Source organism: Magallana gigas, chromosome 3, assembly GCF_963853765.1.
Source record: "Magallana gigas chromosome 3, xbMagGiga1.1, whole genome shotgun sequence".
Taxonomy (NCBI): Eukaryota; Metazoa; Mollusca; class Bivalvia; order Ostreida; family Ostreidae; genus Magallana; species Magallana gigas.
In genome coordinates this window covers 13,153,657-13,180,814 of record NC_088855.1, presented here as the reverse complement: position 1 = coordinate 13,180,814, position 27,158 = coordinate 13,153,657, and the positions used below count along the sequence as shown (strand labels likewise).

General features: G+C 33.7%; 1 protein-coding gene across 7 annotated transcripts; it reads right to left on the bottom strand.

Moving 5' to 3' along the window:
• Window positions 1-14,636: 14,636 nt before the first annotated feature.
• On the bottom strand, window positions 14,637-20,247 carry LOC117680624 (uncharacterized). 7 transcript variants are annotated; one of them, XR_010711818.1, is made up of 4 exons: window positions 19,701-20,247; window positions 18,897-19,003; window positions 16,501-16,653; window positions 14,637-16,374 (listed from the first exon to the last, which is right to left on the bottom strand). XR_010711818.1 is itself a non-coding variant. In XM_034483288.2 (3 exons), exons 1-3 carry the CDS (start codon window positions 20,065-20,067, stop codon window positions 16,582-16,584), a joined length of 546 nt encoding a protein of 181 aa, XP_034339179.1. In that variant the 5' UTR covers window positions 20,068-20,247; the 3' UTR covers window positions 14,637-16,581. The 7 variants fall into 7 exon arrangements, 4 of the variants coding, with proteins under 4 accessions (XP_034339179.1, XP_065934620.1, XP_034339178.1 ...); XR_010711817.1 differs by having other exon boundaries at window positions 18,897-20,247; XM_034483288.2 differs by having other exon boundaries at window positions 14,637-16,653.
• Window positions 20,248-27,158: the final 6,911 nt, after the last annotated feature.

The following is a 27,158-nucleotide window of genomic DNA, read 5'->3' as shown; positions in this document are numbered from 1 at the left end:
CGAGATTCAACGAGTCAGTTGCTAAGGAACAGTTCTGCGAAAAATAAATAAAAATGTCAGAACAATGTCGTCGATTCGTTTTATATTACAAGTTTAGCCTTTTTTAAAAAAGCTTACCGTCTTTAGAACAAACCCTAAACAGCAATTAGTTATCAAAGACAGCTTAATTCTTTTTATATAAATATCACCTTCCTCTACATAGCATGGCGAGTGGAACATTTTTCGTCATGTGTCGTTTAAGCCTACGTGTCTAAAATTGAGAACTGCGTACCCGCGCTTGTAAGTTGAAATCGACTATAGGGTAAAAGAGATCTTAGGTAGGGTCGTAGACTCGTATTATTTTTTATAATCAAAGTTATCCCACTGCATTTATCTATCTAAGGTGCAAATAACTTTACCGATATTAGGCATACCGCATCATTTTTTTTTATTTTGTATAAATATTTGAATAAACAATGCTAAAAGAAAAACAGATAATTTCAATAGATATTATAGAATGTTACTTTCAACTAGTTGGGCCTGAAAACCAAAGGCTGAATTTCATTCATAGCAATTTTGTATTGCTTTTCGTTTTCTCACTTTTTAAGATTTGAAATCTACGAAATTTGTTAAGTCGTACATGAAAAAAATCATCAGAAAATTATCTCCCTTGCGCCGAACAGTATTTCAACCAATGAAATAAATGTAAATTTTCACATCATCTATTTTCTACCAATCACAAAGGAAAGGAAGTGCACAACCCGGAGACTGTAAATTATTTCAACTCTATTACTTCGGCAAAACACAAGGGCATTCCTTTCAAATCTGGGCAAATATTCTGGTGTGTCGCTCTCGAAGGCATGTAATATACATGTATATATAATATAAAGCGAGAATACACTACTGAATATGAGAAATATTGATATCATATTTATATGATTGCTATTATTACTTATTAGGTTAGTAACTGACTCACTACGTAAATATATTGGGTTGACCAGTCTCATAGATGGCGAGGCGAAGCCGAGCCGTCAATGAGGTTGATCGACCCAATATATTTCCGTAGTGAGTCAGTTACTAACCTTATAAGTGTTTTGTTTTCTCGAGGACTATCAAGCGACATATTCATTCACAAATAGCGGTGATCTACGCAAAGCCATGTATAAGATGCCTTTCATCTTGTCCAATTAAACTCATTTAAACTCTTCAAAATTATTAATACCACCTTTCAAATACACTTAAAAATTCGTTGCTTCACCCATATTACTTACAATGTTTTGTTGCTATTTAATTTAAAACCTCTGCAGAGATTTGAGCAAATTTAGACGCAGCCATTTTGTTCTGCTCCAGACACAACAATGACGTCAATATTCAAAAGGGCAACTACTCTAATTTAAAAATAATTCCAAAGGGACACTACTCTAAATATTTTAATGACTAACTGAACACGATTTCTGTGTTAAATAATATGAAATATCGAGATGAGTAGGTGAGGCGGCGGCTAATGACGGCCATATTGCCTAATATTAATCCTCACAGAACCTACATAGAGATATATGAGGCAATCACGTGCCATATTTAATCCAATGAAAATCTGACATTTCAGTCTGAGGGAAAACAAAAAAACCTATCCTAAGTTATTGCCTCCGTTACATTTTGATGATTTTTAATTAACATAAACATACCCATCAATGAAGTACAATTCAAATCGATTAAGGGGGAAAAATCTAAGAAAAAATTTAAGATTTCTTCATTAGGATGACATTGGGACACTCTGTACAATTTTTAACGTTACTATCCGGGAAACGTTCATGTGTTTTTGCAATGCAAAATCATAGGAGAAGTTTTATTTTGAACAGTGTTATTAAACTTGAAGCGATTGAGGGTGCATTTCAAAACAGACAACCTGGATATTTTTTCATTTTAGTGATTGATTGTAGTGTTGACACCAAGGTATTTAAATGTATAATTATCGAGATAGGGTACATGTAACAAAAAATTAGGTTAAAGCAGAAACTTCGGCAGAGTGTGGTATTGCTTGCAATTAGGAATTTATTTGGGGGTTTTTCATGACTATTGATAAAAAAAAAACACGAGACAAACCTAAATGCGCATGACAGCGGGATATCAGATGGTTGTTAATAGCGTCAGGTATGTAGCTTCCGTTCTGAAAAAAAAAATTGGATGGGCGACCTGAGAGCTACAGTGCCATCCATTGAAAAAAAATGCGCTAGTTTTGGACTGATTAACCATATTTATATGCAAATTCTGTGAAAACAATTTTTACCTTTAAAACTTTCATGCAGTTTACTACTGATATCGTCTCTATCCTTGACTCTAATAGTCTTTTAAACACCATTATCAGTCTCGTAAAGAGAAGTGATGCAATATGTTAACATGTAAAAATGGCGACTCTCGATTTCGATGTGAATTTAGCATTCTTGATTTTCCGAGGTCGTTAGCATGTCCGAAGAAAGTCTAAGGCAAGTAAAGAAACGCATTCAGTTATAAATTGCATCAAAAAATTTATGGGAATAATTATTTTCACAGAATTTATGTATAAATTAAGTTAATAAGTCCAAAACTAGCGCAAGTTTTTGTGCGCAATATTTACACAATCTTTTTCAATGGATTGCACTGTAGCTTCCAGGTCAACATGGGAGCTACAGACCTGCAGCTACATGTAGGTTGTTATTGTTTGCTTATATGCGTGTTGAATCCTTACATACACTCCTGCCTGAATATGTATGTACAAACTATGAATACAGTATTTTGAAGGATAATCTTAACAACATACACCACAACATTGAATCTCATTTAGATTTGAAATTAAAGCATTTGAATACCATACCATAGCATACAAATTTCATGATATATCATTAAATCTCATTCCTCATACCATAACATAAAATGCGGCATAATTTCAACTTGGTGTTAATAAATCATTTGCTGTTTACTAGGTTAAATTGGTTATGACACTAATTATTTCAGAACGGTTCTCTTTTTTATCAATAATATTTCTAAGCATTTATTTAAAAATACCATATTTTATATCATTCACTTGCGAGAAAATAATTGCATGAAAGTATCCGTCTTAAGGTAAGTGGTAAACATTTATTTAAGATTTACTTTTAACTTTAGGAACTTTCCTGCAAACGGAAGTGTTCTTATTCAAATTTTAACATACTTTAGCATACATGTACCATAGCAAACCTTATCATTCAGATTTTCATTAAAATATTTCATACCATATCATAAATGTAAATCTAACAACATTGCAGATAAATCTACTCACATATCATTGAAAGGCGTACATGTACCATCATAGCATAGAATAGCATAAAAGATAAAATTGTAAACGATATGCATGGATTGAGTCTAGTCTCTAGGAAAAATCTCATGTTTCATAATTCCAAGTAAGTATAAACCTACTTTCATTTTTGTTTAATCTTTCTTATGCGGGATCAGTTTATGCTTTATGGAAGAATTTATACATTTTCCTCTAGAAACAATACCAATTATGAAGGTGTTGACCCTTCACTCAGTTTTGCATATTAGTACAAAAAAAAGCTGTCGATGTTCTGTGATGGATTGAAATATGTAAAAATGCATTTCTTTCCTGATAGAAAAATAGAAGATTAAATTAGCTCTCGTTACGAGTATCAAATAGGTCTTCTGTCCGATTTGTTATATATGATACGATGAAATAACGATACTCTCTGCCAAATCTGAGATCCTGTTGAAACTAGGGTTTTTTTTGTCTCGGTACCGGAAATGAACAAACGGAAGTGTTTAATGAAAACAAAAGCTGACATTTTTTGTACGTTTGCTTAGTGTATACACAGTTTATCAGGATACATGAAACACCCAATAAAACCTGTTAAACTGGTTAAAAACATGATTTGTTTGAACCTTTCCGGTGAGTACCGGTGTTATATAGTGCCTTTCCCCCCTAGTCATCTTTCCCCCCGGAAAAATGGCTATATAGCAGTTTTTCCCCCACGGAAAGCTGACTATATAGTGGGTTTTCCCCCTTTTTATAGCCAGATTACCCCCACGGAAAACCTACTATATAGTAGATTTTTCCCGTTTTTTGAAATTCCGGTCATGTTTATGGCGGACCATTCGTGGCAATAATTTGCAATAACTTAATATATGATTTTAATTTCTCATAATAAAGGATAATTATGGCATTTATTAATACATACAATAAAATACATGATTTTTTTAACCCCTGATATGAACAAAGGCACGCGCCTTTATAAAATTCCTGTGTCATCACCATTTATTTCACATTTTGTTACACCTTTTTGGAACACCTTTTTACACCGATTTCGGAATACCTCGAATCTTTTTCATCTAATCGATGCTTATCTACAGTTTTGACTTCGACGTTATGACATTGACATTTTTCACAGAACACGTCAGAATACATTTGAGTGAAACTATGCCGGTTTTGAACTCTAATTTTCCCATGTATTATCATCTATGTATTAGCTCCTCCCAGGACACTAACAGATCAATCTTGACCTAATTTTGTAGAGGAAGGTAATAAGAATAAATTAATACCGTTAGAATTGACGATCTTAAATATAATCGTATATTTTACTTCTAAATATCAAACGAGAGAAAGGGTGCATATGATATGATGAGAAACTGAAATGTTTTACTTCGATTTATGGGGGCTAAATCATGGGTAAGGGGTATTGTAATTGATTATGTATTGAGGCTTGTGTAAAGTTAGTATTTACAATTTTGTTTTAAAGTCACGCATATTCATATTCATGTTTTTAAGCACATATTTTTTACGAAACGCGAGGTTTTCTGATGTATAAACGTTTTTTTAATGTAACTTTACAACCTGAACAAAGTCGGTATCTTTGCTGGTTACTTTGGAAAATGTGAAATGGAGCCTGAACTAACCTCATGTATATAATATCATTCACTGCGTACTAATTTTTCCGCTTTTTATTTTGCAACGTGATTTATAGATATACAATTTTGAAAACGATGCCATATAAAAAAAATATACGATTCACTTACCTAAAAATCGTATCATACTATTTATTTCATATTTTTGCAATAAAGATCTACTTGTATACCATATTATTTCTTCGAACAATGAAACAAGGGTAATTAAAAATTAAAACTAACTACACATTTTGTGATGAGCTGACTTATTTTTTTTTAATATAAGCTTGTTCTTCTACTCAATTGGCAAGTATAAAAAGCCGTTTATCAAGTGCGCTTTTGTTGGTTATTTGTTTTTGTTTTTGGGTTGCTACTTTTATGATTAAAATTTATTGATTTATTTATTTAGTTATTTATTATATCAGTAGTCATCTTATGAATCGATTAAATGTTTTGAAGAATAATGATTTTTACCCGCGTACTTTTTTTTTATAATTTTTGTTCGTAAATTTAAAAAGAAAAGCAGGGTTAAACGTAATTTTTAACCATTTTGATAAGGAAATATATGAGTGAGTGTGTATTTTTAAATGATATTTTTACTTTCTAATGACCGTAAAAATATGGTGATGTTGTCATCTCTAGTTTTTTTTTTAGATATATGGCCCTAAAAAAATACACTATTTATTATAATTGGATTTTAAACATCGGGCTCGGAAACATTGAGGGCCCCCTACCCTGGGGGCTAAAATTTTCAGGGTCCTATACTAGTGCTATACCACTACCACTGAGAAAATATGGTTATCATCTCTAGAATTTGATATTCGGACCTTACTTATACATGTAGAACACTATTCAATCATTATAATGGTGTTTTAAACATCGGGCTCTGAGGGCTCAAATTTTCAGAGTCATCTACAAGTGGTTAACCACTGCCACTGTGAATATATGGTGATGTGGTTATCTATAGTTTATGAGATATGGGACCATAAAGAATATGCACTATATTCATTATTGTAGGATTTTAAACATCGGGCTCTGAAACATCGGAAAAATTTCTCTAAAACAGAGGTTTAGCCTGGATAAAATTTGCACAAACAGACAGACAGATTTATTAAAAAATTCTCAAAACATTTTTCACTTACAAATTCAGAACACAGAATTATGCATATACATGTAAGTGTATATCTTGTGAAACCAAGTACTTTTTTCAATTAATTACCTACATTAATTAAGTTCTACGTATTATTCCATTACACACATGTTCAATTTTCGGCATTGTCTATAAAAATAATAATCGGCAAAACGAAACTTAGCCTGTACAGATGAATGCAGATATACAACCTGGGAGTGTAGAGACATTATTTTTAATTCTACTACAGTTATTGCCGAGATCAAAGAGATGCCGCGGACATTATTCTCCAATATACCACGAACGTCATCAGTAAATTATCAGATCAGAAATACCTATTTGTCTCGCACTGATCATGGAAGTACAATTTCAAACCGTAAAAAGTTTTAAAACCATGTCAATTTCACGTGTTAGTTCCAGTCAAAACAATGTGTATTGCCTCGAATCTTTATTTTTAAGAGATCAATGCGGCTGTTCCTATGACCTCCCTAGCACATTTTCACTGCGTGTTTTATATAAAATATATAACGTGTAGTAGTAATAATTGTATTAAATTGCCCTTAAAATATTAGGAATGTGATTTGAAAGATATTTTATAAATAAGTGAAGAGTATTACAATCCTAAGAAAAAGTCTGTCGTCTGCATGTGATTCCTTTGATCGATAGGGCCTACACATGTAAACATTACTAACAAAACCGTTGGGGTTACACGGAACAGCCGTCAAAATGACCTAGATCGTCTCTCTATAGGAGAAACGATCTGTAGAAATACTGGGCTGTTAGTGGAATAGAAATAAAGTTCTTGTTTTCGTGAATGTTGCAGGATAACCTCCTCGGTCTCGAAATGTTGTTTGAAATATAAAAGCCTCGGTTAACGCCTCGGCTTTTATATTTCAAAACAACATTTCTCGACCTCGGAGGTTATTCTGCAACATTCACGAAAACTCGTACTCTATTTCTTAATCATTACTGGGTTTCCATAAATATTTTTTATAAAATCTGAACCAAAAACGTGAGGGAGAAACCTTACTATGGGGGAAATCTACTACTATATTATAGTAGATTTTCCCCCCAGGGGGAAAGGCTACTATATAGTAGGTTTTCCGGGGGAAGAAGCTACTATGGGGGAAAAACTACTATACAACACCGGAAGTTATGGTTAACAAAATAAAATCCGTTAGACACATCTTCAAACAAATGTTTATTATTTATAAAAGATTCGTGTCTCAATCACTTACAGTGATTAAAATCTCGCGGGTATTAAATTTGTAAAAAGGAAAGTTACGTTAGATATTTGATATATCTCACCAGGGCCCGGTTTTTCGAAAGGTGGTTAAATTTAACACTGTGTTAAGGATAACGACATGTTAAATCCGAATCAAGTGATTAGCTAGCGCTGTGGTTAAAAAAAGCAATTTAACGCATTGGTTAGCTAACACTGTGTTAACTGAGTTAACCACTTGGTAATCACTTGGTTACCCATAATTCATTTCTACTTCCTATATATGAAGAAAAAAGAAGATTTTGCTTTGGGATTTCAATAAGTTTGAATTTAGTAAAATATTATTAATATAATTATATGTTGAACATTCATATCATTTCCAGGGTTCCATCCTATATAGTCTGCAATTTTCCAAATCCTTTCTTTTCTTGTTGTCTATAAAACACTGTAAAAGTACAATGTAATAGCTTCAAAATACCATTATAAATTCCTTTCAATATGTAAATTAGGTACCGGTAATAAGGTACATGTATCATAAAACACGGTCCAAAGGCTAAAAAAATGTTTCAAATTAATTTATAGTACACACTGACAAAGGCAACGCCGTTCAAGCAAAATCATTTCTTTCTGTTTACCTTATAATATACATGTAACATGTGGTGATGAAACAAAATATCCATGTCTGTATTATCTAGATTATATCCTAACTGAACTTCGTCTAAATTTCAAGTATCTGTATGAAATAAGTCTTTTTCGGCATCGTTTACACTGTATTCCGAAGATTTGTCTCCCGACAATAATCTTCTATAATTAACATGCTTGTAACGTCATCAATGAATATGACACGTAAAATAGAAAAATTAAAGATATATTTGTCTAGAAGAGTTTCTTTTGAAATTTTACGCCTATTATTTTTAGTTTACCCGAGATGAAATCTCAGGTCAGTTTTTCTTATCACATTGTGTTTGTCGTCCGTATGTCAGTCTGTCTGTAAACCTGTAACATTTTCAAAATCTTCTCCAGAACCACTGGGCTAATTTCAACCAAACTTGACAAAAACATTATTTGGCAAGGGGATTCAAATTTTCGAAAATTTAGGAACACGTCCTTTTACAATGGAAAATAACAAGGAATATTTAAAAATTTTGGGATATTTCAAAAATCTTCTTTTAAAGAACCATTTGGTCAGGAAAACTAAAACTTATGTGGAAGCATCTTCAGGTAGCTATTATAAAAAATGTTAATTCAAAACTGTGAAAATCATGGTCCTCGGGGGTAGGGTGGGGCCACAACTGGGGGGGGGGGTCGAATTTTTACATTGGAATATGCGGAGTAAATCTGTAAAAATCCTCTTTCGGAAACCAATCGGCAGGAAAGCTGAGGAACTTGGGTAGAAGCAAATTCAGGTAGTGTAGATTCAAATTGAGAACTGCAATGTTCAATGTACATGTGATATGACTATAAAATAATCTTGTTAATTTAGGGAATTGATAAACATAAGAATAACCAGAGGGAAAATGGAGTTTTTTAAATACAGGATCTACATGTATTATACCACACTGTCCAAATATGTTTAGTTACGTCTTCATTAAGCTGATTTTATCATGTCTATTGTTGCTCAGGTTAGCGATGTGGCTCTTGTTTCTAACTTGGACAAGAGATAAAGTTAAAAATGACATGTTTCATGAGTGAAATATGATATCATGCTGCTTATTGTGATGTCATACTGATTAAAAGAACTTTTGCTCAATCGATCGCTTGGAGTTGACTTATCCTATCTAAGTCGTTGCTCGAACGAGAATAATCTAGTTGGGTTTTTTTCCAAACACATTTTTTGCAGACAAATTCTCGGTTATAGCTCACTCGATTTTATTCAAATCTTATGCCACTGCCCAAGTTTTTTTTATATTTACTTGCGGTCGGTCTGCGACCTTCTCAAAAACAAGAAAACATAGAGGGCTGAAATGTTCAGCAATGATAGAGATTGAGTTTTTTTTTGTGTACCTTGGTCCATTGTTACTTCCGGTTGTCACCGGATGGACATTTTAAAAATGTATTTTTTCGACTTTTTTGTTTTTTGATATTTTCTGATATACATTTAGAGCTGAAAGAACTTTATCATTGATTCAGAATATGTAGTTTGTTTCCAAAAGATCAATGCATTCTCGAAATATTTCATCAAAGCCCTGAAACGAGATTCCGCGTAGCTCATACAAATTGTTAGAGTCGTGAACATATGTCCATGCGAACTGTGGTCTATCCTCGAGAGGCGAATAATATATTTTTTTCTGGTTTGTGCTTGGATTACAAAATTATCTCATCACATCTCTGTTGATTTGATACGCAAGGGCATGCTCTTCGCATGAACAGTTTCTAGGGCGAAGCAAGCTACTGACAAACAAGTTGATAAAACAGGACTATCAACAGTCTCGTTTGACGTAATCTTTTCGTAAGTTCTATGGTCGATACAACGCCTTGTCAGCAAATACAATCTTCCACTCTGGGTCACATGCTGAAAGACGAATTTCATACTAACTATTAGACCATAATTAATCACCTAATTGTCTACGGACTTTTCCGGGTTTTTTTCCCCAAATACGACAAAAAGCACACGGCGGGTGTGACCGGTCAGCAGAGGATGCTCACTCCTCCTAGGCACCTGATTCTACCTCTATCTTTTTGGAGGTCCGTGTTGCTTTGCTTTGAATTTGCTTTGAATTTGTATTTCGTTTTATGGATTTTTGATATTGTTTACGTTTTGTTATTGTCATTTTTTCATCGTCATAAATCGAACGGAAGACCAACTCGCTGTTATGATTATGATTTGCATTTTTTTTGTGCGTTTCTAAAAGGAAGTCTTTTAAAGGGTCATATTAAAATTGAAGAAGCCATGCAAGTTAAAAAGTTATTATGATACACCAGGCTGAACAAATGATATTTGTAATAATTAGTTTTATATATTAAAACTAGACAGACAAAGTCATTTGAATTTCGTAAGACTTTGTCAAAGCGAACCAATGAAAACGAACTTTTGTGCAATTTTACAATATAAAAAAAGGAAAGTTGCAAACTTGCCATAAGAAGATGCACTATTTAACGAAAAATAGTGTCATTAAAACTCGCACACTGCTCTTGTCGCAAACGATGTTTTTCTCGCAATTTTACGTTTTGTTTTTTGAATAAGCTCCTTAGACACTGGCTCTGCAATTGATTTTAAATGTTTTAAAAAATTAAAATTAAAGAGCTCAATAAAAATACGGGGTTTAAACAATATAGAAACACATATTCAAATATCAATTGTACGTAGCTAGGAATAAACAACCCTGATATTTGTATCATAGATAACGTCGATGGCCAAGGTAAAGCTATGACTACACATCTGTAACGTCTTCTATGGCTAAAACAACGTGCATAGGAGCAGAACAAAAATACAGGTAAATGATTTCAGTGTTATATGAGTCAATAATACAAAAGCAATAGATTGAATTATAAAAAAAATATTTCATATATATATATATATATATATATATATATATATATATATATATATAGGATATCTATATTGTGTGATTTTATATTTGCTTTATCCAACGAGTTGAAAAGGTGTATATATTCGCGAGGCTTGCCGAGCGAATATAACCATTTCAACGAGTTGGATAAAGCAAATATAAAATCACACAATTATAGATGTTCTATTTATCTAATACAATTTGATTTATATTATGAAACTTTTGAAACAGTCCCTTATGTGACCCGAATTCTTTTTTTTCAAAGATTAAAAACGATGATGCAACGTTGTGTTATGCGGCTATTGTGACCTTGCGCAATACAATTTAGTACGTCATTCCTGAGATAAATCTAACTAATGTAAAGTTTCACTAAAATAAACCTTAAAATAATTTTTTAGCTCTAAATAGATTTTCTTAGAGCTTATTCACTCGATTAAATGAAAATTCCGATAAGAAGACTTGAATAATCAAGTTTGTTGACATGTACACAAAGCTGCGAATGCTCGTTAGTTTGAATTGACTCGAACGAGGAACAGTTGTTGATGTTTAATAAATCAAACACTAGGCTAGCCTTATGATTCGAAATTGAAAATAGTGAATAAAGATGCTTACTGCTGGTGGAATAAAAGTCTTATGAAACATTATTTCGGTAAGTTCTTGTATATAAACACAACCAGAGCGCTCTGTTTTCATCGCGTCGTCAGGGTGAACTCCTTGATAGTTAACGTAATTTGCAGTTTTATAAACTTCACAAAGCAAATTGAAAGTTGGAAGTGGGCTAAACTTATCAAAACTCTTGACAAACAAGAAAAAAGGGTCTTGTGGTTACGGTTATGAATACCCCCCCCCCCCCACACACACACACACACTCACAATAGCCCCCCGGTTCCGACGCCTGTGCTACGCAGTTATGTGTTTTCCTTCATATTTGCAATTTAAATCTTTGACAATATCAATTTTATATTAATTTTTGTAGTAGATATAGTTATGTTGAAAACACTAGCAAATCTTAGAAAATAGGTCACTGAAGCGTTGAAGCGAGGGGTTGTGTCAAAAATAGTTCGGATCGGAAGTATTTGATAAAGCATCACCCGTTTGATATAGCAAAGGTTTATCACACGGGTAATATACACCACACGTATGAGATAAATAGTGGTAACAACGTTATTGTTGACAAGCCAATCGTGTTGAATAGTTCGTGTAACGTTGGTGATCGTTCGTGTACGTGCGGGATCGTGTGTGTATCAGGGAAATTGGTTTGCGTTTTTTACCGTGCGTGTTCGTGCGTGATCGTGCGGTTTTTTCGTTTTGTAACCTTTTTTACGCAATGCCAGGATTTATTCTAAAAACAAAGACAAGTTGTTTTTGTAAAACAATGTGAATTTAATTAAACCTTTTTAATAGAACATTGATTTTCTCCTTTTTTGTAGAAGAAAATGCATTCTCTCTTTCGTCGTTAAATACATTTAGTGAGTATCTCCAGAGCTCATTCAATCCTTTGTTCGGTCGTGTTAGTTTTGCATAATTTTATAATCATCCTATATCAAGCATTTTTTGTGTCTTGACACATAATTTTAATCATATTAGCAAGAGCGACACGTTGAAAGAAAGCGGTTAGAATATATAGAAATAAATCAATTATGTACAGTAAATTATGAAAATATTGGATGTGAAAAATCGAAATTCTATGGATCAACATAACAATTTTACCTGTATCTCGCATAATTAAATCGTACGTAAGGGAATTGGATTATATAAACAGTCAACTCGTATGTAAACAAGTTTAGCTTTTTAAAAAAAGCTTACCGTCTTTAGAGCAAACTCTTAACAGCAATAAGATATCAAAGACAATTTAATTATTTTTTTTTACATTAATGTCACCTTCTTCTCCATGCAATAGCGTGCCGAACTTTTTTTAAAAACATCACGCCTTTTAAGCGTGCGTGCCTAAAATTGAAAATTATTTTTAGCGTGTTATTTATTTGAAATCGAATGTAGTAGGTAAAAAGAGATCTTAGGAAGGGTTGTATCACTGTAGTAAAATCAAAGTTAATAAAACTGCATTTAGTATCTTTCATTTTTACTGATATTAGTTTCACCGTATCTAATATACAAACTTGTTTACTGATATTAGCCATATCGTATCAAATTTTATTGGTATTTATATAATCAAAAAAAAAAGAAAAGAACAAATTATTTCAAGAGATGTTATAGAATATTGCTTTCAACTAGTTAACAGAAAAATGAAAGCCTGAATTTCACTAAGAGCCATTTTTATTGTTCTTTCGTTTTCTCATTTTTTAAGATTTGAAATCTACGAAAATTGTTAAGTCGTACGTAAAATCAATCATCAGTTTATCAACCAACAATGAAATAAATGTAAATTTTCACATCATGTATTTTCTACCAATCACAAAGGAGAGGAAGTGCACAGCCCGGAGACTGTAAATTATTTCAACTCTTTATACCGTCTTCCAAGGAAGACGGTAATAATTTTGAGTAGTTTATGCATTATCTTCATTTCTTTTACACTTTTTACCTTATGATTGAAGTTAATATTCGTTGTGTAAACAAAATAATTAATTTGTGTGTGAATCCTATATATTTGTGTATGAATGTGTAAAATTGTTTACTCGTTAAATATAAAACAGTGCATGACTAAAGTACATGCCGCTTTTCAATAAAACACAAACATAAAGCAATGCAAATTAAAGCAATACGTTTCCTAATTCTAATCTTAAAAATTATTTTTGATTTTGCGTGTTTAATGGTGTAGAATCGTTCGGTTGCGTGTTTTATCGTTTTTGATCGTGTATCGTGAAAATTCAGTAAGTTAGTGATAGTCCGGGTATCGTGCGTGATCGTTCGTGTATCGTGCGTGATCGTTCGTGTATCAGAATCGTGCGTGTCGTTTGTCAACAATAACGTTGCTACCACTATATATATATATATATATATATATATATATATATATATATATATATAAATATATATATATATATATATATATATATATATATATATATATATATATATATATATATATATATATATACATGTACCTTGTTTAAAAAGTGTTTGGAAAAAAATCTTTATATAAGCCCTCAAATTTGATGTTTTTAATACTCAAAGTTCATTTCTTTGCATAAACCGACAGCTTCTATCATGAACTCACTGAGCAAGAACAAAGTCAATTATAGAGGAATGGACAAAGCCAAGATGGAAATTGTACGCTAATGTGTCATGGAAGATTCTAAACACTGAGAGCCAATTATGTTTACTTGTCTAATGAACAATTATCGTCTTCACTTAAATTAAACATGGACTGTTTGTGGAACATAGTTTGGTTTGCTTTTATAAATTACCTCTTTTTTTCATATCAATACCGGTATTTAAATTGCACATTACAATGTGTTCCTGATAAATGATATTATTCTTTGTAACAGTGTTATTTTTGTTATAATTACTATCATTAGTTTCATTATTATCAATATAAGTATCTGCTTCTCACCACTTCCCTAATCAGATACTACCATAGCTTAATAGCTCACCTGAGCTGAAAGCTCAAGTGAGCTATTCTGATCACATTTTGTCCGTCGTCCGTCTGTCCGTCCGTCTGTAACCTTTTCACATTTTGAACTTCTTCTCTAAAACCACTTAACCAAATTCAACCAAATTTGGCTCAAAGCATTCTTATGGAAAGATGAATATAAATTGCAGAAATGAAAGAAAAATTTCCATTGAAAGCGGAGAAAACCTCAAAACTGTAAAGGGGGGTGCATTTTAAAAAATCTTCTTCTCAAGAACTACTGATTCAAATTCAACGTAATTTAGCATGAATAATCCTTATGGGAAGGAAATTATAAATTGCAAAAATTAAGAGTTATTTCATGACCTTTGCCCAAATAAATATGCTTTTCATGTTTCTAGCTAATACCAATATCAAAACAACAGACAATTATGATTCAGATATTTACCCTGATGTATATACAAAACTAAATAGACTTTTGTTTGTTTGGCGTAGTTGTCATGGCCGTTTAATCAAATGTGCAAAAATTAGATAAGTACATGAATATCAGATAGATATCAGTCAGATATATAGTACATGTACATCAGATAGATTTCATACATGTACATTGAACTCGACATGCGCCGTTCAAACAATATGGCAGCATATATCAAATATATATATGTAATATACAATATTAGAAATACTCTCTTGACCCGAGGAGCCTGGAAAAAACAGTGCCCCACGGAGACAGTATTCTAATCAAAATTATGCACTTTGTTGCCGAGTTCTTGAATACAGATGACCTGCAAAACCATTCCTTGTCCATATTCACTTTCCAGCACATCTTTCTTCTATTCTTCATGGCCATGACGCTGCAAAAGAAAACTCAACCCGAAAAAGCTATTCACAATTTATAATTGTACAAAAACAATACCTATGCAACTATTCACAAGTAGTTTAAATGGAAATTTATAATAATTTATAACCATGCAACCTAATTCTAAATAATGGGTTTGGGTGGGAGGGGATTTTTTGTGACCGACTCAGGGAACAGTTGAATATAAAAGGAAGAGCTTAACGCGCACGCTCCAAGACCAGGAAGTGTGGAGTTATTGCCCTTGAATTAGCATTACTAGAGTTATAGTTCTTGCCCCAAACAATATGCTTAACTGCATGAAATAACAGGGTTTATCCATATTTGATAAACCTAATTATTTCATGACCTTTGCCCAAATAAATATGCTTTTCATGTTTCTAGCTAATACCAATATCAAAACAACAGACAATTATGATTCAGATATTTACCCTGATGTATATACAAAACTAAATAGACTTTTGTTTGTTTGGCGTAGTTGTCATGGCCGTTTAATCAAATGTGCAAAAATTAGATAAGTACATGAATATCAGATAGATATCAGTCAGATATATAGTACATGTACATCAGATAGATTTCATACATGTACATTGAACTCGACATGCGCCGTTCAAACAATATGGCAGCATATATCAAATATATATATGTAATATACAATATTAGAAATACTCTCTTGACCCGAGGAGCCTGGAAAAAACAGTGCCCCACGGAGACAGTATTCTAATCAAAATTATGCCAAATGGATCACGGACACTGTCACGTGAACCATCCGCCAATACCAGGCGGCAATTTTGACAACAATGACACCTGTAGATATGATACATAAGAATGTCTATACTTGGACATTCTAGATTCAGATATATGTATATGATATATAATAAGATAGATAAGTAAACGGACCATGACTTGCCAGAGATATATCAGCTAGTATATTTTAAGGATAGGTGCGAGAGGAAGATGTCACAAACTGCACAATAGCATTTTTCAGGGAATTTATGTATATATTGTTACCCAGATCTGACAAATGCACACCATCTAATCTAAATAATCTCTTTTGAGTTATCTGGATATCTGTATATTTGATAGATGCACCATTAAGCTTTTTCAAGACAAATGTTGCAATGGCACTATTTATTCTACGTCTAGAGTTTTCACCTTCAATGGTTGATAAAGACTGCCTCCAATTACTTCTAGGTAATATATGTGACCATACAATGAGAGTGTTTGGCAAGAGGTCTGCTATTTGAGATAAAGTTAGTTTCATGAATTTTTGAATACCTTTTAAGGTATTTTGAGGGTCCCCAATATTATTACCACCGCAGTGAATAATCAAAATAGTTGGTTGTTTATTAGCTATTAACATACTTGACACAGTTGTATACAAGTACTCCCAAACCATTCCCCTTCTACCATTCCAATTAATGGTAAAGTGGTTTAATCCAAGGTTTAACTGATTTGTGGTCTCTGCATATTTCTGTGCCCAATGAATAATAGATGAGCCAATGATCCAAACTGAATCTGAAATTTATGTATGATTTAACAGCATAAAACTAAAAATACTATTAACATGGTCTTATGTAGGATTTGAAAGCCGATGAACTCCATCTACCCATATGCTTGATTTGTATTTCAGAAACCCCTTTTAAGTACAGGTAAGTTGCACCTCCAATCCTAAATGAGTGCGACTTGAATAAATTTGTAGGTACCTCTAGGAATTTTAAGGATTTATACAGCATGGATGAAAATTGATATTGAGTCAATGGTTTAGTATTGCAGTGGGCAAATAGATGTGTTGCTTGAATGCATTGCCTATGACTTTGAAATTTTTGAAAAATTTGAAACATCAAAAAAGAATCTGGTGTTTTGGGTATTCTAATGGATGAACCGTTACCAAATTGATCTGTTTTTGAGCAACCCACAAAAACTATAAACTCATCCTCAAACATTTGAACATGATTTCTTTCCAACGCCACTAGTTCACTTACTCTCAATAAAGCAAAAAATGCAATGAGAAATGCTGACTGAAATAAATGTGCTTCATACGAAGAAATAGTTAAATGTGGAATGATACTGGTAATTTGTGTTAATAAAGACAATGTAATTGGTTGTCTAATGTCCTGAGTTCTGCATGACCTTTTAAATCCTGCTAACAACGTTTTTACCAAAAAGGATTCTGTAGCATTCTGCCAACCATGTAAATTTACAACAAAACTCAAACCAGCCATATAAGATTTTGCTGTTGAAAATGCAAACCCAGATTCCTTCATATAAGCTATAAACATTACTATATGATCTATAGGTGGTGGCCACAAATGCTCAAAGGAAGCTTGAACTCTGAAATTAAAAAATGCTTGGATGCCTTGTTTGTAAACTTTACTTGAGTTTTTAGATATACTGGCTTCTAACAGTTGTTAGACCCTGTTATTTTTTGAAGACTTTTGATTAATAATATGAACTAATGAGAGATTGTCAATATGTAACAATAACTTTTTTGCATAGAGTTGTTCTGCCCAAATAAAAACTCCCAAAACAATAGGCACAAGTTCAAGAAAAGTAATATCTTTTGTTGTCTCATAAAACCAATGTGAAGGCCAAGCCAAATAACACCACTGACTGCCAAATTATATGACCCCACACCCTTTTGAACCTGAGCTATCTGTATAAAATTTGAGTATCTCATCATCTTGCCATGTCAAAGATGGAAAAGGGGTTAATCCATTAAACTTTGTAAGAAATTCTACCAACATTTCTAAATCCAATCTGATTTCTTTTGAAATTCTTATGAAATGGAAAGATTTTTTACCTCCTGCTAAAGCCGCATATACACGACGACAAAATGCTCTTCCTGAGGGCAAAGCTTTAACCACAAATGCTAGTGACCCTGCTAATGACTGTAATTTTTTAACGGTGACCTTTTTATAACTTAAAGCATCATTAATTTTTTCCAAAAGTTCAGTAACTTTATTTTTTGGAACGAAAATAGTTCTTGAAACTGTGTCAATGCCTAATCCTAAGAAACAAATAGATGTACATGGACCTTCTGTTTTTTCTGGAGCTAATGGGATCCCTAAAATTTTTGATAACTTTATCATATGAGCCATTAACATCTCACAATCAGCTGTGTTTGCTCTACCTATAAATAAAAAATCATCTAAATAATGAATGATCCCCCTTGAATTTGACCTTTGCTGCAGCTCCCAGTGAAGGAAGGAAGAGAACATCTCAAATAATGAACATGAAATTGAGCAACCCATTGGCAAGCATTTGTCCACATAATATGAATTTAAAAACTTGAAACCTAGCAAGCAGAAATCTTCAGGACAGACTGGCAACAATCTAAAAGCACTTGAAATGTCCATTTTGGCCATTAATGCACCCTCCCCCATCTCCTGAATCAGTGACAAGGCTTGATCAAATGTAGAGTACGACACTGAGCAATATTGCTGATCAATGTGATCATTGATACTATTACCCACTGGGTGTGATAAATTAGAAATCATACGCCACCCCCCTTGCTTTTTGGGGAGGATACCAATAGGATTACACCGCAAATTTGAAATAGGTGGACAGGGAAAGGGGCCTAAAATTCTACCCAATTTTATTTCTTTATTTATTTTTTCATGTAACTCAACAGCATGTTCCTCTGCAGATATCATGTTTTTAAATTCAACCTTTTTTCTAATGCCTGTATATTGAAGTGAAAACCCATTTTTAAACCCATTTGATAGAACTGTTGCTATTTCTTTGTTTGGGTAATTTACCAGTAAAGAATCGAAGTTAGATGTATTGATTGGAGTGCTGCCAATATCCCATAATTTATGTAACAAGTTACATGTAGGTTTGCCGTCCTGTGGTTTGTTGTCGATTCCTGAAAAATTTGTTGTTGGAATTAAAATTTTCCGAACGAGCAGGTGCATTTTTGGGAATTTGATTAGATTGATTATTTTTGAAGCAGTTAATGGAGGGATGATATGCATTACATGTGATGCACTGATGCAAATACTTGCAATATTGTTTCTGACAAACACCTTCATAATTGTAGGCATAACATTTCAAATACCTACGAGTTGACTGATTTGACAATTGGGTTTTATTAACTGTTTGCATGTAAAACAACCATAGTTCAGCATCAATAGATCCCCAGTTTAAAGAGGAGTCTACAGACTTCTTTAAGCGAAATTGCACATCATAATCCAACCAACCTGAATTGTTACTAGCAGCCCCCCTTTTAATTGTTGACATATACCTCAAGAGTGAAATGGCTTGTAGTGGATGTTTTTCTAAGTATATAGAAGCATATATGAAAAATGCATCCATCCATTGCGAGAAGTTTGTAATTTTTGTTTCTTTATTTTTTGGTTTGACCTGGAAAACACCCCCCTCGAAAACAATTTGATTTTGCATTTCTGTGCAAGGCTCTTGAAGCAACAATTTGTTTAAATGAACAAATTCGCCATTCCAAATTTTATCTTTGAGAGCTTGGGATACATGGGATCCCAGTATAGAAGTAACACTGTTAAATGGGTTTGGCGTGTCAATATTATTTTCCAAATAATTTTCTGTACCTTGATTCATGTTGGTGGGAACATGTGACGACAAGGCACTTGGTGCGTCAGGGGTGGGGTTAACTATGGGCGGCATGTTGTGAGGAATCATCCCAATCATCCCGCTCCGTGACATTCCCTGGCCTGCTTCAGTTGACGACTGTGTCGCTGGTGTCGTCGGAGCCGCAGGTGTTGGAGGAGTCGCTTGTGTCGGAGGAGCATTAATATTGGAGCTGTTTGCAACGGGCTGTCTCACTTGACCTCCTCGACGATTTCCGCGACGACCTCGTGCCAATACACTATTCGAGGCAACTGTATTTGCTCCATTTGGCACGGCTGCGTATGGGCTTCTCGCCTTAGATGCCCTTTGGTTCCTTACTCTCAGCATGATATTGAAATAATATGCCGGTATAAAGTAATAAAACTCGCCGATTAAAACGATAAAACTTGATTATTTCTCTAGTTGATTTTTTGTGACCGACTCAGGGAACAGTTGAATATAAAAGGAAGAGCTTAACGCGCACGCTCCAAGACCAGGAAGTGTGGAGTTATTGCCCTTGAATTAGCATTACTACAGTTATAGTTCTTGCCCCAAACAATATGCTTAACTGTATGAAATAACAGGGTTTATCCATATTTGATAAACCTAATTATTACGGTTCCAAATTTGAGTTATAACGAAAAATAATAAAGGGGGTGTAATCTGTTTATAAGTTCGGGTTCGTTATACCAGATATATTTTTTGACGACATTCCATCTCGGAAACGAGGTTCTTTGTTCCAAGCGGCCATTTTCGAAACATTCTGACAAACGGTTAATTTGTTTGTTGTGGAACAGTTCACGCGCAAAGGTAATGTTTGAAACTTGCAAGATTTATTGGTGCCGATAATTGTGTGAAGTAAATGGAGGTTGAATATTTCAATGCGTTGACATTTTCAGTTGTGACGTGACGGTGGTTTTTAGTTTGTTTCATTTTCATTGTGCTTTTGAACTTGGGGAACAATCGCCTATATTTTGGATTTTTTTCGTATTAAATCAAACATAAACTTCGATAATTCAGACAGCTGATTGTTTACCTGCGCAGAATGAGCAAAATCTGATGTATCAACAACATGTGAAAAGACGATTCATGCATTTGGTAAATCGGTGTAATCTCTGCGCAGTGGTTGATATATAATGCATTGTATTACGTGAATATGCTTAGCATTTTCTAGAGTCTATTCAGTCTAAACAGACATTGTTTTCGCTGAAGGGATACATGTAGGTGTATGTATGATTTAAAAAATAAATTGTGCTCCGCCTTTCTTATTGTGCATTTTCTCTGTTTTTATTGTTTACAATTTTCTGACTACTAACCATATTTGAATCTCAAGACTCAAGTTATGAGAAAGATGTAGAGCTTTGCTCACAATTCTTTGATAGTACATAGAGCTTAGGTCATGTTTTTGTTTGTTTACATTTTAAATGCTGAATAGTAAATACCAAGTTTAAAAATCTTAAGTTGAATTCATTAAACTCATGTGAACAAAAAACATTACCCAAACCACAGGCACCTGACATTATATATTTTTTTCATATTAAAAACATCTTTTTATCTAATGACACACAAGGTACCCATCGTGGCCTTCTTGGATTTATTTCAAACTGTCACATCAGCTGGAAATTCTGCTTGACTCATCTGTAAAATTATTTTGCGACCCTTTCTGTCTTCCGATCGGTCATTCAACATCTAAGTTTACAACCAATTCAACCAAAATGGTACATCACAACTGTCATTAATAACAATCATCCCTCAATCTGCATTTACTGCCTTGGATATGTGATAAATGTCTGAAGGGTGGACGGAAGTTGACGCCTGTATGTAAATGAGATTTCCCTACGCTATGTTTTGTTTCAATATTTCAAAATATAACTTGTCTGTTGATGGAATTCAAAATTAACGCCTTTTGGATATTCGTTAGACGTATCAGTACTATATTTGGAAGGGATTACCCAAAGTATGCTGCAATTATGTAAACTTCCGTCCACCGTTTAGTCTTTTGTCACATATCTAAGGCAGTACATGCAGATTGAAGGGCGATTTTTATTTATGAAAGGTGTAATATAACTTCAGGTGTCTGTGACTCAAACCTATCAGAATTATCAGGGTTCGACACTAATGGCAGACAGGCGGCCTGAGTTCCTAAAAAATTGAGAAGGTCCACCAACAGTTCAGGACCTGGTGGACCGTCGGTCCACTAAAGTTTTAAACTTTCATTATGAAAATCAGATTTTTAATGCAAATTCTTATATTGAAATTGACAATGAAAAATGAAAACTGCAGGCCCTTCTTTTCCAAAGAATTATCTGAAATCTACAAAAAATTCTGATAGTAATTTCAGTGTTTGAAATAACTGTCCGCCTGACCGCCTGAGACGCATAACTTAAGGCACGGGCGAAGAAAGTTGTGTTTGTACGAGCGTCCGACTGGACGTAGATATTTTTTGAGCCAATTGTTTATAAAACTGGGATCGGTGTTTTCAATTTTTTAAAACTAATTCTTGTCACTATCGCCTTCCTTGTATGGTCAATTAACAACAGTCAATACAAGCATTTAATTCACGTAGACTATGCTTGACATGTAATCATGACGGCTAAGTAGAGTCTGCATTTATGCTTGGAATAAAATAGGGTTATCTCGTTGAGGCTGAAACATTTTGACGCTGGTACGTCTCTTCCAAATCGCAGACGAGTGCAACACACAGTGATTTTGTAAAATTTGCTCCAACTTTGGCTAGTTAGGATAGAAATATGCTGAATTACATCGACTGCCTGCTTCAACTTTTTACTTTGAACATTGTTTAATTTCCTATCAACATTAAATGTTAGTTTTCTGGTTCTGGTTAAATGGTTCAAATCTTAATTAAAGTTCTGTTCCTATAGAAATTCAGCTGCACATGTGGTTTTTCCATTATGAAGTGCTTCATATTAATGCGATAATTGTTTATTGTTATGCTAAATGAGACTTCATTAAAACATGACTGAAATGGTCAAGTATTTGAGCAGCGGCACACATAAAAATAAAGAAGACTTGAAATTATGAAAACTATTTTATTTAAGGATTAAGGAAGTTACATATTCATATCTATTTTTCAGTAAAATATTGTCCAATTTTGGCAATTAACGTTCCTAGTTCTTTCACAACATTTTTGGAAAGCTATATCATATGAACTTGTTTATGTTTTTAATTCATATCCACATGCATTACACCTTCAAAAATGCTTTAGAGTTCCAGTTAAGTTCATATATACTCACAGAAATTTCCTAAAGACGTATGTAAAAAATTCAGCTGAGATTAGTGGACGATAACAGAACGACAAGTTTATGAAGGAACAAAATCAGAACAGATATTTGAATGGTTTACATGCAAATGAAAAACATAAACAGATGTCAAATTTTTTCTCCAGGCCGGTTAAATTTTAACAGGGCTAACAACTTATACAAGCTGTCAGCCCTGAGTGTCTAGTTATTTTTTTGACGAGTTTATAACACTGGTAATTTGCAAGAGTAAACAAAAACAATCTCCTTTAAACAGTTTCTATAGTTCTGACTCATTTTCATTGAGATATCTAGAATATCGTTGTTCTTAAAAAAATATTGCAATGGAAAATCATCTTAGTTTGTAGCCATTTATTTTTGTTTTTTTTTAATAAAGATGAAAATAATGGGTGGTCGTTAGTACACTAGAGTAATTACTAACATGCCTGTCAATACATTAAATAGCTCTTTAACATATCATGCGACAACATTTTTCCCAAACAAGTGTATTCATCGATCAAGTAAGTAAGGTTACAAAAAGTCACAGAAGTTCATGCCAGGTAAACAACAGTAGTTTATTAGGTGGGGACCATTTGAATTATAGGCAATATATGAGGTTTAATAGGTCTTAACCCTGGGGTCATCCCAACCCCCCAGAAATAGGGAATGACCAAATATCTTGAAAACGGTTGAGATCCCTACCCCTAAACCATATATTTTCTTGTTCCTTCTGTAATGGGGCATCACATGTTATGTAGGTCATGGGCTTCGGGGGTAGTCCTAACCCCCCTCGAACAGGAAGTGCCCAAATATCTTGAAAACGATTGAGATCCCCACCCCTAAACCACATATATTCTTGATCCTTGTGTTAAAGGGCATCAAAAGATATGTAGGTCATGGGCTCCGGGGGTGGTCCTGACTCCTCTTTGAACAGGAAGTGCCCCAATATCTTGAAAACGGTTGAGATTCCCACCCCTTAATCATATACATGTATATTCTTGTTTCTTCTGTAAGTGGGCATCAAATGTTATGTAGGTCATGGGCTTCGGGGATACTCCTGACCCCCCTTGAACAGGAAGTGCCCCAATATCTTGAAAACAATTGAGATTCCCACCCCTAAACCATATATATTCTTGATCCTTGTGTTAAGGGGCATCAAGTGGTCTATGTAGGTCATGGGCCTGGGGGTAGTCCTGACCCCCCTCAAACAGGACGTGCCGGAATATGTTGAAAACGGTTTAAAACCCCATTGCTAAATCATATATATTCTTGTTCCTTAGGTCATATCGATTCACTTGATAAACAGTGAATGACCCATCATGAACCTCGTAAAATTTCACAAAGAGAAATATTTAAGTATTAACTCTTTTTGTCTGTAAAGTTTGACCCATGTTGGTCATCCCCACCCCCAATGATAGCTTTGATCGTTTTGGAGACTTTATAACCACCCCAATTATAATTACATCTAGTTCATTTTATTTTCACAATCCAAACTCTCTAATAAAAAATGGTCTTTGCATGACATTTCGTGATCTTTATATATAAGAATATTTTTTGTAGATGCCACGGCGGAAGTATTGGAGGATGAACAGAAAAGAGTTACAGACTGACATGACTGAGGAGACTGGCCTCATGAAAAACAGTAAAACAATTTCTGACCCAGACTTGACTGAGGAGACTGGCCTCGTAAAAAACAGTAAAACAATTTCCGACATTAAAATGACTGAGGAGACTGGCCTCGTGAAAAACAGTAAAACTAATGTTGATCCTGAGGAGCCTTGCCTCAGGTTACAAAAAAAACAGGAAAATAAAAAAAACTTGTCAAATGAATTTGGACAATGAACTGGAAATGAATTTGCACAATGAACTCGAAATGAATTTGCTCAATGAACTTTGTGAAACAATTTTGTGTCAAAACTCTGCTGAAATGAATTTGCAAAACAATGTGAAAAAAAATCGTACAAACAATGACTCTGTGACTAAAACTATGCAAAATAATTTGCAACCTCATGAAGATAACCTGGCTTATCAAAGGAAATTAGTTATTGGGTCATTTCATCAAGGAGATACAAGATTTTCATCATTTTCAAGGGGCAGTCAATGTACTTGCAATGCGCTTACTATGTTGATCAAATGTTATGAAGAATTCTCGTTCACAACTGAATTTTTAGATAACACTTTAATAGCAGGAGACCAGGTGTATACAACAGTGGTCAAAAGTTTGATGCAAAAACAAATCTTTCATAACAAACTTCTCAACTTTGATGAATTACCAACTAACTTAACTTTGGGAGAAAATCATCACGTCATTCACAAATTTGATACCATTTGGGGATTAGTTGTCTCGGGAGATCAAAATAGCCCTGTGAAATCATTGCATCAAGCATTAGATGAGGCATTCCAGATTTCTAGATATTTGCTAATTATGATAGGAGCAATTTGTTCTGGTGTATACAAAATGTCAAACACTGAATATTATTTCTTTGATTCTCATTCACATGACCATGATGGCATGTCTGCATGTGAAGGCAAATCTGTGTTGGTAATGAACAAGGGTCTTGATGATTTGGTGACATATTTGTACAATATGTACAACAGCATGCATATTGATTTTTCTATGCAGTTTGAAATCTTATCAATCTCAATTAGTACTTTGCATCACAGTTTTCCAGAGAGAGACCCACTGCAGAAAAAATTCTACAAAATGGATGAAACTCCATCTATTACAAATGGTGAGAAGCAATGCATAAAACGCTATATGAGAGAATACATGTCAAGAAAGAGAGAGAACGCACAATTTAAAACTGAACAAAGATGCAAAGATGCTCTTCCCAAAAAATTGAAACGACAAAATCCTGAAGTGTCAGAGAAGGAAAGAACTAGAAGTGCAGCTGGAAGAAAATTGAAACGACAATGTATTGATGTTAAAGAAAAGGAAAGAGAGATGGACAAAATTGCAAGAAAAGTTAAAAGACAAAATCCTGATGTGTGAGAGAAAGAAAGAACACAAAATACATCTGAAAGGAAATTGAAACGACAATGTATTGATGTTAAAGAAAAGGAGAGAGAGATTGACAAAATTGCAAGAAAAGTTAAAAGACAAAATCCTGAAGTGTAACAGAAAGAAATGACACACAATACAGCTGGAAGAAAATTAAAACGACAATGTATTGATATTCAGGACAAGGAAAGAGAGATGGACAAAACTGCAAGGAAACTGAAAAGACAAAATCCTGAAGTGTTAGAGAAGGAAAGAACACAAAATACAGCTGGAAGAAAGTTGAAACGACAATGTATCGATGTTAAAGAAAAGGAAAGAACTCAAACTACAGCAGAAAGAAAAATTAAAAGGCAAAGCATTCAAATTCAAGAAAATGAAAGAGAGATTGACAAAATTGCTTGACGGAATAAACGACAAAACATTAATGTAAGAAATAAAGAGAATGAACGAGAGACAAAAGCCAGAAAATTGAAGAGAAAGAACCCAATTGTCCTTGAACAAGAAAGATTGAAAAGGCAAGCTAAACGATGAATCATTTCATATCATGAAACTGAAAAAATTCATAATAGGGAACAGAAACAAAAGAAGAGGACAGATGTTGAATACTGTAACAAAGCAAATGAACGACAAAGACAGCTCAAGTTTGGAGCAGACATAGATAACTGTATCAAAACTTTTCATGAACAGATCAGGCATGGTCCCATTTTTGTATGTTCTTGTTGTCAGCAAACGTGGTTTAAAGAAAGTGTATTAAAAGTGGAGAACACAAAACTGGATGAAAGAATTAAAAACAAATTATTTACTAGTACTCTTTCTGTTCAAGATAAGGAGTGGATTTGCAATACTTGCTATTCATCGTTAAAAGAAAACAAAACTCCAAAGTTGTCTGTTTTTAATGGTATGACATGGCCACAAAAACCAATGGAATTAGATTTGTTCCCTTTAGAGGAAAGGCTTGTGTCTTTGAGAATTCCTTTCATGCAAATTAGAGAGTTACCAAGAGGTGGACAATATTCTGCCAGAGGAAATGTTGTGAATGTCCCAGTTGATATTCAGCCTACAATAAATAGCTTACCTAGAAAATTAGATGAAAATGTCACAATTCCCGTAAAATTGAAGAAAAAATTATCGTATCAAAAATGCGATTATCATGAAAATGTACGACCAGCAAAAGTACTGAT